Below are 17,738 nucleotides of genomic sequence, written 5' to 3' on the forward strand. Positions count from 1 at the left end.
GTATGTTGTTCACTGTATCTGGTTACACTGCTGTCACATGGCAGAAACTCATTGCATCCTAACGATTATGATTTACAGTCATCTTTATTTTGAAGTTGAACGTAAAAAGCATTGGTTCAGATGAATCAATAACTTTAAAGAATGAGATTAGGGCCATTCCTCTAGAACAAAGAAATTAAGTCTGTGTTGCCTGACTTGTCTAACTCTGGATATTAATTACCAGGAGGATTTGTGGGATTGTTATTAACACTACTTACACATTAGCTCATACAAATTGCGTATTATCATAAAAGCGCAGTTATGGTAACATCCATAATCATTGCAAAGACAGCTGTATGTATCCTGTTTGACAGCTATTCTTGTGCCTTGTTGAAAAGAAAGGGAAAAGAATTATGCACTGGTCAGACTATTCTTTTGAACTAGTTATGGTGCCTCCACCATGAAGAAGTCAAAAACATGAAAAAAAAAAACTTTCTACAGTTTCAGTCAAACTTATCTTGCCAAGTTAATGGATTTTAGAGAAAAGCAAGCATTTTAAAGCTTCTATTTTCTTTTTATTATGATGCTTCAGACATTGGAACTTAAAAAAATCACATCTTTAGTCTTAAAATCTCATGAATAAGACAAAGCATCAGTGAAGAGGAGACAGAAGGAAACAGAATCAAACCTTTGTACAACATGAATAGGCTGGCAGGCCTTTTTGGCAGATTGAAGCCACAAAGAAAAAAAGCATCAGGAACACATACAAACACTACATTTCTTTACAAGCTAAGGAATGTGCAAGCTTTGACAAAGCATATTTTATAAAGGATATTTATAATCTACTTCCATGGAGACAGTTCAGTAGCTTTACAACATAGCAACAAAGAGTGTGAACTATATTTTCCATCTGTTTTGTTCAGACTGTTTTTCTACAATGGATGCCAGTATCAAAGCTAACTGTCCTTTGGGATTTTAAACAGCAACACAAGAGGGTAGAGAATGCTCTTTGCCTTTGTAGTACAAGAGAAGATGATCAAGGATATGGCCTCTTGATATGTTTCAACCAGGAAGCGTTACAAGTAACTTAGTGGTCACCTAGTTTCATTTAGCATTAATAACTGCCTTTACTAATTGTAAAATACCACAGAGATATAAAACACCTTACAAAACCAGATAGATTATCACCTCCAGCTGAACATCTGCCGTAAGAACAGCAGATCAGCCCACTTGCACGTTTTAAGACAGCTATAGTCAAAAAGGAAGGATTTTGTCAGTATAAAACATGAACTCGGTTTTAGCTTAACCATAAGCATGAGAAGAACAAAAATGCTAGCACTATAAGAACTCCTTCTACCTCCAAAGTTCATTTACAGTGATAGCATAAAATCTCTTCTGAAGCTGTCCATCTCAAAAAGAGATAAACCAAATCATAAATAGCATCTATGGTACTGTTATATATGATTAGCACAAGTTCTGCCATGCTGCTGCTGTTAGGCTGGAGTTCAACCTACACTATATGCCATAGATGTTCTCTACATATATAGACATATGAAATGGCGTAGTAAGCCACAGTTCTTTTCCTAGGATACAAAAAAGCTGTACTGTGCACCTGCTTTTCCAAGAAAAAGCACAACGCTCAAGTTTAATAGGTCTGATCTACTCTTTAAAGAAAAAGGCACTTGAAACACTCCACAAGACATTACTACTACAGAAAACAAAATGTATATGGATTATACAGCCCTCATGGTGACATGTGAGACTACCCTCAAATCTGAAGGGAAGTCATTGAACACTTATGTTCTGGTTTCAGCTGGGACAGAGTTAGCTCTTCTTTTTAGCAGCTAGAAGAGCTCCATGTTTTGGTTTTAGTCTGGGATTCGTTATGAGAAGAATATTGACAGTGCATTGATGTTTAGAGTTGGCACTGAGACCTCAAGGACTTTTCAGCTGCTGTGTTCTTGCCAGTGTGCAGGAGCACAACAGGCTGGGGGGGGAGCACAGCCAGGACAGAGAGTCCACAGCTCCCCTTATGATTTGAACTTAGATTTAGGATTTAGGGCCAAATTGGCCAATGAAGTATTCCATATCATGCAGCATCATGCCCAGTATAAAAATGAGGGTCAACTGGAAAGAAGGGCTTTTGCTTTTCTGGAGCTCTCACTCTAGAACTCTTGGAGCGCTCTCTCTCCCTCACACTCTATTTTTGAGCATTTCACTCGTCCGGGATTGTGGTGTCGGGACTCACCTGTTTCAGGATCATTAGTCCAGGACAGGATGGGCCTTAGTCAAGGGTTGCTGAGCAATTACTTGTGCATCACTTGTTTGTATATATTTATCACTGTACATATATATATTCATATAGTAGTGGTATTAAATTGTTCTTATCTCAACCCACGAGTCTCTTTCCCTTTTCTCCTTTAATCCTCTTCCCCATCCCTGGGGGGTGGGGGAGGCTGAGTGAGCAGTTGTGTGTTTAGTTGCCGGCCAGCCTAAACCACGACAACTTACAACATGTATTAGGAAGAAATCTCACTATGAAAATCTTCCCCAAGTCCCCCGTACAAGCCTTCAACAACCCTTCAATCTCACTGAATAGATCAAAACCAAAACTTAAGCAACTTCATGTACACCACCTCATGGATCTAAGACTGTACCTGAGCAGCAGCAGTTCCTTCCACCACTCCAATAAATGCCACTACAACAGAACTATCAAAACCCCTGGATCCTACACACATGCTTCCCAGAACACAGCACAATTCCCCCAGTTTACCAAGTATGTACAGAGCTTCCATGAAGACACTGTTAGGCAAATCCTTCACTTCACGATGAATCATCAAAAAAATTCATCCTGAAGATAACACAAACATTTGTAGGGAAATACTTTTCTATCCATATAGCACCTTCCAAAGGTTTCCCTTGGTACTAAAATTTCTAAGTTAACTATATACCAAAGTCCACAGATTCTATCAAGATGTTAGGGCACAATCTTCACAATCAACTGGCTACTAGCTACTACCTTCTTCCTGATGGAGAATATCCCATAAACAGAAAAATGGCCGTGTAGCCTTCCTCTACTCCAAAGTAGGCTACTTTGCCTCAAAACATGGTGAAGGAAGCAGGTACAAATGTGAGGTATTATGAAAATTAAAAGGATTAAAATCCAATAAAAATGAGTGCATACAAAGCAGGCTATAGCAAAAGCTCAGGGTTAGGAAGAACCAAGAGCTGACAGCCATACCTGTGTCACTGAATGCCCTGTGTTAACAGATCAGCAGTAAAATAAGTAGTTTCCAAGCTGGTGGGTCTTTTTGACACTGACAGCTGCAATTTTCACCTATATTTAAATTAACATATTTTTCATACTAGAGGCAGTACTCTGGGAAAACACACTCCTATGGTTTGAATTAAAAAAAAATAAAATCAATAAATGTTAACTCCAGATGTTTCAATAACCTCAGGACTGTGAAAATGCATACTACTTCACTCCAGGTTAGCAAAAGTATGAAAAAGTAAAATTTTCCAGAGGGAATGCACATATCTAAACTTACAATAGTACCACTACAAGTGTATTATTTATAATCTTTAACCAGTTTTCTGTGCCTAAATTACACAAAATCTGTTACATAAAGAAGTCATCACTAAGGTGAGGATAACTAACAACTAATGCTTAAAGATTATTTTTAATTACATTGAAGTGTTATTCATTGCAAAGGCATTCAAAACCAATTTCTAAACTTTAAAAATGCTAGTCTTTATTTGCAGCTTGTTTTTTTGTTTCTATGTTTCTGATTGAGGGTCCTTTGTGTTTGGTGTTTTTTTTTTTAAAAAAACAAACAAGTAATTCAGTTACTCACTCTAATAGTATGAAATTTGTCTGGCAACTCACTGGAGAATTTACGTTTCAGCAAAAGTAAGACTGATAATGATTTGCAATTTCTGCAGTTTCCTGTGTATGTTGATTTACATATGAAAAAAACATTTTCTGTCTCTAAGTTTCTCCCCTCTAATTTCCTACCTCTCAGCAGCTGCTGCTTTATCTCCTTCGGCTCAGACCCATTCCTCTCAGTGTCTCTGCTGATGCTGAGACAGAAATCAGTTGTTCATCAACTCCTGACCTTTTCAAGACATGCAGGACAGAAACTGCAAATGTTTCTTCATGGGAACAGCTGGCCATCATTTGACACATTAACTCTGCTATTCCAGGCACACCTGTATGAAGGTTCTAGAAGATAACTAGAACTTTACACTAGGAAGGACTTACACAGGTAACTGAGGTGCCTCATCTATCTATCCAGTTACAAATTCAATCCAAACTGTTCCTTTTGTAAACAATTTCTGTACCTCCCATCTTTCAAATGTACTTTTTCCCCCTCTCTGTAGGCAGTATGACCACTGCTGATACTAGGGGCATCTCAGGTGGTTCTGTTGAGCTAAGACTTTGTAATACTTGAGAAAACAAAAAAACAAGACAAGATGCAATGACAATACAAAATGAAGAAATGAATTACTCAAAGACCTTGTGTTTTGTGTAACAGTGTAGGAGTGAAGGTGCATAGTAAGCATTCCCTGTACCAAGTAGCCACCAAGGACAGTTTTCTTTGCCCTGATTTAACAGCAATACACATACAATCCTGAATGCAGTTTTGACTTAAAAATAACTCCTTCATAACAATCCTATCTGTGGAAACATCTCTAGCTACACGTACATCGAGGCAGAAATTTTTATAATCAGAGACGATCCAAGACATTTTTAGTTGTGCAAGAGCTACCTTTGACAACTCTAGGAAACACCCCACAAAATCAAACTTGCAAAAGAAGAATTAAGCTCTGCTGTGTCTAGAAAAAGAATAAAGCAATTTTTCCCATTTTAAATTCTCAAATACAAGAATAGTCTTCAGGGAAATCGTCATCGTGGAGTATAGTTTGTGTAGTTTTATGGAAAGGTTATACTTAGCAACAGTATTAACATTTAGTCTGTCAGTATATATAGCTTGCCATTAGGGACATCTTTAGGAGCATGTGCTGCAATTCACAGACTCGACAAGAGACCCAACTACTCAACTCTGGAGCCGTTATTCAGTACCTCTGCTAACTGGTCTTTGAGATAAATTCCCTGTGGATCCCTCATTAGCTGGTCATAAAAATTAGGGTGGTTTTTTTTAGTGCATTGTTTTTTTGAATTTCACATCAAACCAGCAGAGAAGCACAAGGCTACACAACATGCACAGGCCTTGATCTATTCTTCTGAAACTCAAAGCCACTTCAGCCAAATAGAGGGATTTGTATGTCACAGAAATCACAGGCAATGAGGTAGCCATAAGAAACAGCACAGATTAACTGCAGACGACTAGCAACAGTCTTCTCTCTGATTCCCTGCAGCTGCATCAGCCACTGAAGTGCTGGTCTTAAGTGAAGTTGATTGGTCACACTCCATATCAGCACCTTAAAAGTTTCTAACAGCATTGTTCCTGAAGCAGTTAAACTCATGCTCAAGTTCTAGCACAGTAAGGCTTGATATTCAGTGAAAGAGATGTACCAGCCAGCTATAAAGTGCCCACCTTTGGCTAGAAATAGCCAGTAATCAGCATAGTCTAAAAAGGGTCAAATAGAGCTAGGGTATCCATTCTCTTATCCAGATAGTGAGCAAGGCTGAGGGGTGGGATGTGTTTGACTATCCTAGTCTTTGGCAAATTTCTTTGGGAGATTGCAGCCATAAACACTGGAGTACCATCTTCTGGCTAAACTGAACAGAAATCAGCTCCATAAAGAGATGATGCCAGGAGCACTATGAAACAGGCTTCATGAGCCCGAGATAATAATGAGATCCCACACAGAAGTAAGATTTGAGCAGTAACTGATACTGGAAGGTACTATGAGAAGTATTTAATCTCTGTGTTAGCACTTACTCTGAAAATCCAGAAAAAAAACTGGCAGACACACTACTTTATACTAACAGTCTCTTGGTAGAGGATCTCTTAAGGGATAAGGAGACCGAACAGAAGAGTCCTAAACACCTCCTTTTCCTCAGTGGTACTAAATGGGACCTTATGGAATGGAGCACAGTAGTTTGCAAAGGTCTTTTTGTCCCTCAACATGACTCTGATACACCTCCCAATATTGCTAGAGATTTTGCCTACCTAATACAATGGAGCAATGGGAGAGATGGGATACTGCAAGTGTGTATGTGCTCTTTACTGATCTGTTCTAAAATTAAGAATTTCCACTCCAGAGGAGCTGATTGATTGTTTGTTTGCTTGCTTTTTTAAATAGGAATTTCATGTATGAAGTCACTGAGAAGGCAGCACCTGAATCTTTCATGTATCTTTTTGTGAAGACCTTGATCCATTCCCATAAGAGGTCCTGTACAACATCAAGTTTCTCCTTTAACATCAAAGATGCTTATAGCTAATAAGTTCATGTCACAATAAAAGCTATAGACTGCAAATTTTCCACTATGTCAGAGCTGCCCACATCTGCCTGTACATCTGTTACAGCAACCATACTTGTCCTTCTCCAGTGTGCTCTCAGATTTACTCTAAAACTCTCCAATAATTTCAACAGGAAGGGTGTTGAGCTTTCCCATGTTAGTAAGTTGTATTTGGCAAGCAGCTCCTGGTAGCCTGCCACCTGGAACTGCAGTGAGGTGGAAGAGTAGGCTTTGTGCCTGAAAGGCTCAAACCCTGGAGGCCTTGTCTCTGCTGTGACTTTTACAGACTTGTTTTTCCTGCACAGCTCTATTTTCCAAGGATCTGGGAAAGATCAAAGCTGTGCATACACAACCCACAATTGTCTCTACAATGCCAGATCCTGAACAAAAAGTTACTTACTAGGAATATAGCAACAACCCTAGAAAACACAAGCTATTTTCAGTAAAGATTGGAGGTACTAAACATTCTGCTTCCAGCTCTTGGTACAGACAGTTATTCTGTAAGTGTACTATATCTGTTTGCACAGAGTACTTAGTTCTGGAGATGCTAGCTGCAAGGCAGACGAGCTCTCCACTGCCCATTTAGGGCCTGAGTCTGGTGACTCATTTATACAATACAATATTAAGCCAACCAGTAAGAAGGCAAGCTTCAAAGTCTTAAAAGCTTCAGAAGTATTTTACTGGCTTGCTTTTTTTTTTTTTTTTTAATCGCAGTGTCCATAGACAAACAGTTAAGAACATCTTAGGAGCTGCTAGCCAACATGAACATGAGAAGCACGCATACTCTGTAATACATTTTTTCCCCCAGGCAGACAGCCTTGTAACCACAAATTTTCCATTATTAAACAATTAGGCAATAACCTGAGCATTAACAGAAGCTTACCCATGGCAGCAAGAAGCTCTACAGGTTGATTTATCCTGTTCTTGACAAGCCAATTTGTCTTGAGCTATAAACCCCACTGTTAACTGCAATAGAACCTGCACAATCTCATTTAAAGTCGTCTCAAATGCTCTTAAAACGCATTAATTGGCATGCAGATTTTTCAGACAACTTCCTCCTTCAAAGATTAAATCTGTCCTATCTGAGGCAGTTCATTAATTCTGGGACATTAGCAAACATCTGCACACTAGTAGGACTAAAGTACACATTACAGATTGTCAAGATTGTCCACATTTGGGAATTTGTGGTAGATCAACTACACTTATGTGAAATGGCATAAGTTGACCTAGTGTCAACCACATTTTACATCAGAACCCACTAAAGTAGGCAAGGACAGTAGTTCAACTGGTCTGTGAGTCCCACATAGCCTAATACACCTGCACATAGTCCACAGAATGGGCTTCAGTTACAGATTGTAGCTTTTTCCAAAGCAGCTAGAAACATCTACATTATATGCAATTCACAGAAAGAAATTTTGCCATGTGTCTGTACACTGCAGACACTATTGTAACACTAGTATTAGTTTTTCTATGTAGAAAATTGCTGCAGTTGCCAGGGCTGATGACATGAAGAGGTGCTTCTGTGGGTCATTCAGGTATTTTCAACACACTCTGCTCTAGTACATCATGTATCACCACTCAGTTTCACCTTAACCCAAAAACAAGAGTGCACATTACCTCATTCGTGATTACGCCTGTTCAAATGCTTTACCTTAACATTCATACTGACCTACAAGCATTTTAGTCACACTACTGATAACAACACATGCTAGTGATCTGCTACTCAGTATTTTCTCCTTTCCCTGTACGAGCAGCACAGCAGCATTCTGTAGAAATGTGGCATCTCAAGTGCTATCGAGAGTAAAAAGCAAGCCACATGTTTTAAATCAAATGTAGTGCAATAAATGAAGAAAAATTTAATTCCTTCAAAGACACATTCCTAGCTGCATTTCTGCTATGATTGATCAGTGTTTAGGCTATGAAGATAGAGCATGACAGCTCACACCTGAACAGAAATAGCAAGAACGAGAATGTTACAAGAACAAAGTGGGTGTACAGTTATAAAGGTTTATGAGCTCTTGCATAAACACCACAATGTTGATTAAAGTCCAAAAGAAGAGGCACAGAAGAATTCTCACATTCCAATGCACAATACAAAGGGTAGAGCTCTGCTAATGTCTGTAAACACTGTTCAAAGCACCAAAGGCTAAAAGATTTCTCCCTCCCCGTCCAGGTTAAAGCAATTTTTCTGGAGGCTTGCCATGCTCTGTGGGAGGGAGGTAGGGGTGCAGCAACAAGCTGGATTTGAAAGATCCCCAGCTGGAAGCACAAATACAGAGAGTGATGTTTAAAACTGTCAGTCCCCTGGAGAGAAGCAGGAAACTCTCTTTATGACCCCCAGAGTATTTGTTTTTCCAACAGTTTCCCAGCTCAGCTTGAGATTCTCAAGGGCAGCAACAAAAAAGTTTTCACTTTGCTCAAATGAGTTTTGACTGGTCCCCGGGTTCCCAAGGTGATAATTTAACACCTCATTAACAAGTGCATTATTGGAGGAAATTCAAATGAACCGATTTTAATGCTAATTGAATGTTTTCAACCTTAGCCTACACAAGGAGTATTTATTTCCCCTTTTGAGGGCAACAGCAGCCACTGCTTCCATTTGTGGATCTACTGCTAACAATGGCAAGAAACAAACTTCATTTATAAATATACTATAAGCTACCGAAAATTCAATTCCAAGTGATACAACATGGCCTATTCCTTCATTATTGTTTACGCTTTATACTTGCCTTGCCTATATTTCTGGCTTGTCTTTGGAAAGAAAAAGGGAATTTTACAAAACGTCCAACTTGAAGAAATCTACTGATTAGGCAGCTGATTGAACTACTGAGTTCATGTCTTCACTTGAGTGCTTGATTAACTACATGGAGGTTAAAATACTAATTGTGGTCTTTTCTCCCCTAGAATTTAAGCAGACCAGGCTTAGTTTTGTTTCCAGCATGCTCTCCCTGTGCATATTAACAGTATAGCAATGTTCCCGTCTTCTCAACAGCTCAGACTCAGTTGTCTGCCAACATGGCTGCACACTCTTATTCCCTTTGGCTATAATTGGTTAACTACCTTTTCTGATTTAACTTACTCAAGTTTGTTGCATGCAGCAATGGCACGAAATCAATTTTTTCTTTTTTCAAATGTTTCCTCTGACTAGATGTAACCAACTACTAGCTCTTCACAACTGAGGTGCTTAGATGAGACAAATACCAATCAAACTATGTGCAGCTAACTGACTAGCCTTCAAAGGTCAGTTATTAATTTCCAATAGTTTAGCAGCTGGGATGGCCTATGTAACTGGTACCTCCATTGCCTGTGACGTTAAGAGCTATGCAGGATAATAATCCTTGGTTTCCATACAGCGCTCAAGACAATGTTCACTCAAAATTTAAGTGCCATCTTGGGCAAGGTCTATCTACAACTTGTTCTATATATGCTATGTATGGTGCTGTGATTGGGTGTGGGATATTTGCCTCCTGAAACCGAGACGGAAGACAGTAAACTTGTTATAAATGTCAACATGTATAATTACTATAATTGAGTTAATGTCCATGGAAGGAAGTAGTTCCTCTACTACAAGCTATTAACACTGCCAACTTTAGTTAAAACTTAAAACACTCCTGGATTTAAAGCTCACCTTCAGTTTTCAAATACATAGGACAGCAAACTAAGTTTCATTTCTGAAGGAGGTTAACCAGTTCCTAGGCTGGTTTCACCTTGCATGTTTTGATTTGCCCACATCTCAGCTGGGTTACTTTATAATTTTCTTCCACTTGCCTCCAGCAATGTTATCAGGGCAACAAACAGGCTGGGTCCTAATAGAACTCCAGTTGCACAGAATGTATCACTGGCTTTTACGTAAATGGCAGAAAGATGCCACTGGGTTCCTAGTCCTAGTGAGACTGTAGTGGCAAAAACCCCAGCTTTCAACTCAAACTGAACCATTGATGCTGAAAAATTCATCAAGATAGCTTAAGTACTTAATATCATAAATCCCAACAATGTCTCATTTACCAGGACAAGCACCAAGCTGTCTCATTTCCCCTACAGTTAATTTAAATAACCCAAACACCACATGAACAGCAAGAATCAAGTGGCTCTACACTACAAGTTTCCAGAACTCCATTCCAGGAATCAATTTGTCATCTTTGCATACACTATGACCTCAAAAAGTCTGCTTATTTTATCTTTTTATTATTATTCTTTAAAGAAGTCCCAAGTTCATTCGTCTTTGTGGCTGAATAAAGAGAAAGAGCAGCGTCTACTGAACTGCTGACAAGCATCTAAAACACTTGCTTGTTAAATATTTCAACCATAGTGACTTCAAATTAGAAAACCAGCTCCAAAAACTTGCTTTTGCAGAAGGAAGCCTTCTCCATCTCTCCTACTTACCTTGCTCTACTATATATCACAGCCAAAATGCAATGATGTGCAAGATACCCATGTACATTGTCATTGGAGTTCTCTGAAGACATTCTATGTGCTCAAGACAGTCACCGCTCTTGAGGACGACTACTCCTTTGAAGAAACTCTCAAACTGATCACAAATTAATTTATTTTTTTTTTTTAACACCACATGGTGGTCTTCTAGCCAATTACGTGCAAGATAAGCAAGGCAAAGTAAAATAGGACGGACATACAGCATTGAGCTAATAATGTAGAGGAGTTTCAGAAGCAGTACTGGAAGCACCACTACCAAGAACCCGTAACGTGGCTCTGCCATCACTTTAGCTGTTGGAGTGTTTTTTGCAGTTTGGATGAAAGAGCAAGTAATATACTTGCTGCATTCATATGTAATTATATTCCCATAACTGTCTTCAGAGAGATTGAGGCTTGCTAGTCACTTACAAGCATAAACAGTACAGAGAATTAACAGATTAGTTTGAACAGAAATCAAGACACAAGAAACTACTGTCGCAATTCAAACAGCACATTTGCATGCCATCCATCTTATGTTCTCTGTAAGCAGCTATTCAGCTTTTCATAGCATCTGTATTTTGTCTGCATTGCCTCCTACTAATATCCTATTTGGTCACTGGCAGCTTGCTGGAAAGATCTGAAAGGAGATATTTACTTTTTTAGTTATGTAAAGTTTTAGTAACTACAACACCTTATATTGTAAGTTGAAAGCCTCCAGATGTTTCACTAGACTTAGAAATAAACTGAAGTGTAAGAGGAGAGAATTAACTTATTCTTGTAAAATAATACACAAAACCCCTTTCGTCTTCAAAAACGAATTGCTTCTTTCTGCTTATTCCTCAGCTACAGACTATCTCAACCTGACATCACAATTTCCACAAAGGTTTGATGGAGGACAGCAGCTTTTACAAATAGTGTGTGGTGAACAGAAACAGGCAGACAAAGAAGCCGCAAATTCTCTTTTCAATAAAGCATTCTCAAAGCCATTTAATGATTTAGCTGTGGCCCAAAAAACAGAGTTGGGAGCTAGCTGTCTACTGTCCTGATTCCAGCTCCAGCTCCTGTGCCCTTTTAAAAGGATGTTTTTTTAAAACTCCAGTGATGGAGTTTAACACTATTTCTCTACTTGCCTTCCACAGTTAATAACTCTTACCAGTGCCATTCTACTCCACGTTTACTTGTAGTCAAACCAACTGCAGGCAGTGGTCTTCCAGAGCCCCACCCGTAATTCCACAAAATCCAAAGGTAAGTTTTTCGGGCAAATCCCTTAAACAAGGAAAAAAATTTATCATGCTATCACTAAGCATCTGCTCGATTCACTCAATTGAACTTTCGCCAACTTCATCCACAGAAAATGTCTACAAAGTAATATTATCTGTAAAGCCTCAAGGCAATTAAAAAAATGCATGACTGAGAAACAGCACTGTGCAGAAAAAGAACAGTGAAGCACTTTCATGCAGAAATCATCCTACGAGGTATTTATGCTAGCTGAAGGCTGACTTAGATGCTTAGAAATCCAGTAACACTTTCACAAGACCTGTAGCTGAGAAATCCTTTCTGAGTTTGAATAGACAGGACTTCGTCTATCCAGCTGTAACATCCAGCACTTCCGTAAAGTGCTACAGTTCATATAGAAATCGGACATACAAGGCTTCTTTGACATGACACAGCTTTCAAACACCAAAACCACTTCTTTTCCCTACAGAAAGAGTGGCTAGGAATTCTGGTACTCCTTAGCACCAAATTAGCAGGATGTAGCCTGACATGCATTTTAAGCAACACAACAAGAAAAAAGGCTTTTTGAGTTTAAGACTTTTTTTTTTTTTTTTTTTTTTTTTCCAAATTGGTTCCTGATCTGGTTCACCTTTCAGCTCTGATGGATCTTGTTGGTATAATGGTAGGAGAATGGAGTGGAAGTTCCTTCTGTTCTCCTGGATCGAACAAGTATCACACTGTAGCCTCAGAAAGGGGCAAAAATGCATTAGTTTGAATACTGCAAACAGAAATCAGTTACACATTCCTTGCTTCTCATTTCATTAAGCAAAACAGATACTGGAAGAAATCCAAAACAAGCAACACCTGAGCAGACCACATACTGTTGGCAAATCATCAGCTAGAAAGAGCTCAGTCACTTTTAAGATAATGGCAAGACCCAGCCCTTTTGCACAACTTTTCATGTACTTCGAAGTTTGGTTAATATCTGTTCTCAAGAGCAGCACGGGGGACAACTCTTGGATGGTACAGGTACCTCACATGGACCACTCGGAAGCACTCATTGTTAGCACAGATACAGGCTGCTGCCTGGCTGTAGTTGCCTCAGTGATGACTTCTCTATTGAGCAACCACCAACACTAATTGCTGGCACTAACTCTGTTCTCAGACAATGTCAGCACACTGAATGAAACCTGTTATAAGAGAAAAAGTCTTAAGTCATTTCTCCAGCAAGCTTTTTCACTGCACAAGTTATCTGTCAGGTTAGTTGGCCAGATGACCCATGTTCAAAAGCAAATACAGTTCTTCAGTATACACCACCACCTCGTGGCCAGATGCATGAAGCTCCCACAACTGAATGTATTCTGCAGTTTGAATTCTAAGAGCCTCCGAACTGAATGCCACTGACATATCCTCAACAAACTACACTGTCATCCCGTGTGAGCTGCTCACAGCTTTTTAGCTACCTGTAAGGAGGGAAAAGTATCCTACATGCAAAGTGCTGTACCATTTCAGTTTCAAGGCAGCTTACACATCATAAGCACAAGCTATTTACTTCATGCTACAACTGGGGGAAGATGCTACTTACCTACTACGCAAATGTGACAGGAGAATTTGTATTTTTGACTTTGAACGTATCATGACAAGGACAGATTTCTCCTTTCTTACTTTCATAATGAAAAAGGAAAACTAAGACGATAAAGATGAATATGCTGAATTTCTTCTCCTGGTGCATTAAGTCTGCTCATCTTGAAAACTGCCTAGTCTGGCTCCCTGAGTGAAAACGGATTCCAGAAACATTCCCGTATTTACTTTAACTGAGGTGAAAACATAAATTATACTAGAGATGAAAACCAAAAGCATTGCCGCTGCAGTAACCAGGACACGAGACTGTAAAAGATACACAGTGAAATACTCTGAAAGCAATCTAAAGAGTGGGGTAAATAACAAAGGAGAGGCAATCAGGAAGAGAGTGAAGGAGGCTAGAAAAGCTAGACACAGAACAAAAATCGATACAAGACAAAACTGTGTCTTAGATAAGACTAAGATGACTTACCTCTAGTTCGAAATTCCTTATAATACTATTGGGCTGATCTGCCAAGTAGTATAGTAAATTGGTTTATTGCTCCAGATATTCTAAGCCTCATATACTAACAGATAATTATGCATGTGTCCACTGAAGGAGTTATCTATCAAAGTGATAAAGAGGCTCTGTTTGGCTTCCCCCTTCCACATCCTTACTGTTAGAAAGACTCACCAACAGTTGTACCATCTTCACCCATAATGCACTTCATGGAGGTGACGATTTGCTCCACAACAGGAGGTGACATTGATGTTGCATACACAGCACTGTGAGAGGATGTCCTGAGGTAATCAATCAGTTCCTACCAAAACACAAGAGGCATCAGACATTGCCTTCCCAGCACTCAGCGAAATGCTTTATTGCTGTGTCTTAATCACACAATAAAATCAGCCACTACAAGAAACCTCTTTCAGAATGTCCTGGAAGAGAACAGGTAGCTCAAGGATTGATTTTACAGTATAAGTAATAAACAGTTGAAGAGTAAACAGCAGGTACATGACAACCCATGATTATATCACAGGGCAAGAATGTGTGTTAATCAAAGACAAGTTTCAGACTTGTTCAGCTAACACCACCAGCACTGGATTCCAGCAAGGTGTTTGCACTGCTCAAGTGGTGCACAGGCAGTGTTTCAAGAGTGTTTATTGTAACAGTGGGAGCACAAAACAAATGAAGTAGAGGGGAGCTGGACCCATAGGTGCTTATTTATCATGCTCAATGTAATCGTTTCCCCATAAAAGTCACCACACAGGGGAATAGGTCACAAAATATTTCTCCCATTTATCAGCACAATATAAATAAAGCAGCAGGTATAACTTAAGAGTGCAAGAATCTCAGCCTACCCCTCCTGCACTTCCCAGTTAAACACACCTATTACATTTGTTAGAGGGCAAAAGCAGGTCATGTAAGAAGAAAAGACCAACACACCGTAGATCTGGGCTGCCTGCTGTTAACTGTAACAGAACCACTCTAAAATACCCAGACCACTCCAGCAATATATTACAAAGACCAGTGTGAATGCTAGGACAGATTCTGTCTTCTGCTACCATAAAATTAATAATGACAGCCCTGTAAATAGCACAAGCTGGGAACATACTCTAGAAATATGTGGAAGAAGTGCTCAATTTTATGTTGCTGTCTGCCTGGAGTCAGCGTTAAATGAAAGGAAATCATAAAGGGACTTTGAAATAAACAAGGTAAGATTTAAGGCCTCTTACATCTGAAGCAATCCCTCAAACAGTAGCTAAAACACAGTTGCTAAGGACTCAGCTGCTTCACCTTACGCCAAGGGAGTAATCCCACTAGCTCACTACCTTTGGAGAAACTTTAATACGGTGCTTTCTTCTGGGGAAGATTGCAGAGTAATTTTAATCCAACTGTGGTAAACTCCCAAAAATAAACATCTGCAAGCCCCTTCTCCATTTGTATGGGCTGAAGTAATTGTCACTATTACTATCTAAAAAATTATTGCCCTGGTAGGAAAATGGTATAATTTTAATCTCAAACAAAGCTTAGAAGCCTGACCTGTGAAATAAATCTGAGGACCTGAGAAAGAGGATACATTCAATTGCCTACACCACCCCTTCCAAAAGGAGGGGTTTGGCAAGGGCAATACTTTCTAGCAGTACTTTCCAACAGAAGACAGTCAGTAGCCAAAAAAACACCACCAAAACCAAAAAGGGAAGAAGTGTCTTTTTAGAAAGCAAACTGTTCAAGCCCAGAGGGAATCAATTCTACCAGAATAACCTAAGAAGGGTATTTTCCTTCAAACAGGCTGAAAAACTTCAGCTTTTGGCACTTTTCCCAAAAGTCTCATTAAAAGCAACATTAAGAAATCCCCGCTTCCAGGCTGCTAGCAGCTCCTAAAAAGATATTACATCACTATTGTATATTCTGCACATTGAGATCATCACTGACCATGTGAGAACTATACAATTGTGAGGTATTTTACTAGACTACACTCTTCTGCATTGCACAGATTTTCACTGTACCAGACAGTATGTAAAATTATGAAACAAATGGACAATTAGGGTACTTGAGAAGTACATCAACTTTGAAATGCTTAGTGAAGGACTCCACCACCAGCCTGAAACACCCATGAGATTCTCAGCTTTTTACCTTCTTGCCCCCGATGTATCCTCCAGCAGCTCCAAAGCTTTTGGTGAATGTTCCCATCATAACATCCACATCTTCAGGACTGAGTCCAAAATACTCCACTACACCCCGGCCACTGGGACCCAGGGCACCTATACTATGAGCTTCATCAAGGTACAGATAGGATTTGTACTTCTTCTTAAGGGCAATCACTTCAGGCAAACGGACTATGGATCCCTCCATACTGTTGAGAAACAGAAATTCAGTGTAAGTTGATTTAATGGTTGAGGTCTCCTTATAGAGCCTAAAGTCATCACTAGGCTTTCTTTTCTTCACTCTTGCAGTAATTATGAACATGTAAAAATTGCTAGACACATCGTGTTCTGCAGACAGATGAAAGATAACTTCTCCTTGCAAGTGGGGCTGAGATCTCTACTTTCTACCTCTTTAACATCTCTGGGATGCTAACATATGGACTAAATAGTAAGTTAAGGCAAAGGAATATGTTCAGTGACAATTTTATAAATGAATTATCTCGTTTTTACTTCTACTCTAATATCAGTATTCTGATCTGACATCTACTTACCTGTTGTTTTTAAGTTTAAGAACTGACCAGGCTCTCACTAGTAGCACTCCAAAACATCCCATTTTGTGCTGAAAGTCACTATGATTTAAATGCCTAACACAGCTAAGCTTACTACATGCTCCTACTCACTCTCAGCAAAAACATTCAATTTGCACAATTCCATTCACACTAGCATCATCTAGTGAGCACAGAAAGAATGGAATGGACAAACAATTTAAGACCTCAGCTCTGATGTAAATAATCAGTTTAATTAATTTCTACCATCTAATCAGGATGTGGGAAGCATTGTGATAACGCTAGGTGCAGCTAGAGTACTAGCACCATAAAGTCCAGGATGTGAGACATGCATAGCTCAATTTAATTCGCAGATAAGATTAATGAAATAACTATGAAGTGACAATACCCACAGCTTGATTTGGCAAAGGAACCCAAATACTAAGCAGCTAGATGTCATGTGGAGGGTCTTAGGAATATAAAGAATAGTTTGTACCTGTATATTCCTTCCACCAAGATAAGAATTTTTTCCAGGGCCTCCGTGTACGAGGTTGCCCATGCACAATAGCATCTTTGAGCAGCTTCTCCAGGCTTTGCATATCTGCACCAGAAATTACTGTTAAATGGTACCAAAACATCTACTAGCTTGAGCTTTGACATGACTAAAGACAGTAATACTCCAGAAATGCACAAATTGCTCCAGTGTGGAGGACAGACCATACACAAGTCAATAAGCATGGGCTTCATCTAGTTGTGGGCCCACAGATGAGATTAAACAGAATGGGTGACTGTATGAACTTCAAGGAAGAATTTCATCATCCTAAGCTAAAAGCACAAGTTAGACCATTAGGCACAACCAGCAAACAAGGAAGGGGGGTGGGGGGTGTGGAGGAAGGTATCTCATTGTGAATTGTGAGGAAAAGAGAAAGCAATTTAGGTAGTAAGCATAT

The 17,738-nt window shown here is 39.3% G+C and overlaps 1 protein-coding gene across 1 annotated transcript in view; it reads right to left on the bottom strand.

Moving 5' to 3' along the window:
- Positions 1-17,738, bottom strand: part of SPTLC2 (serine palmitoyltransferase long chain base subunit 2) — an 86,429-nt gene that overhangs the window by 38,764 nt on the left and 29,927 nt on the right. Inside the window, 4 exon segments of the mRNA XM_086613534.1 lie at positions 14,289-14,415; positions 16,233-16,452; positions 17,285-17,312; positions 17,315-17,389. Of these exon segments, the coding sequence (XP_086469660.1) occupies positions 14,289-14,415; positions 16,233-16,452; positions 17,285-17,312; positions 17,315-17,389 (450 nt within the window).

This window comes from Tauraco erythrolophus, chromosome 6 (assembly GCF_009769465.1).
Source record: "Tauraco erythrolophus isolate bTauEry1 chromosome 6, bTauEry1.pri, whole genome shotgun sequence".
Taxonomy (NCBI): domain Eukaryota; kingdom Metazoa; phylum Chordata; class Aves; order Musophagiformes; family Musophagidae; genus Tauraco; species Tauraco erythrolophus.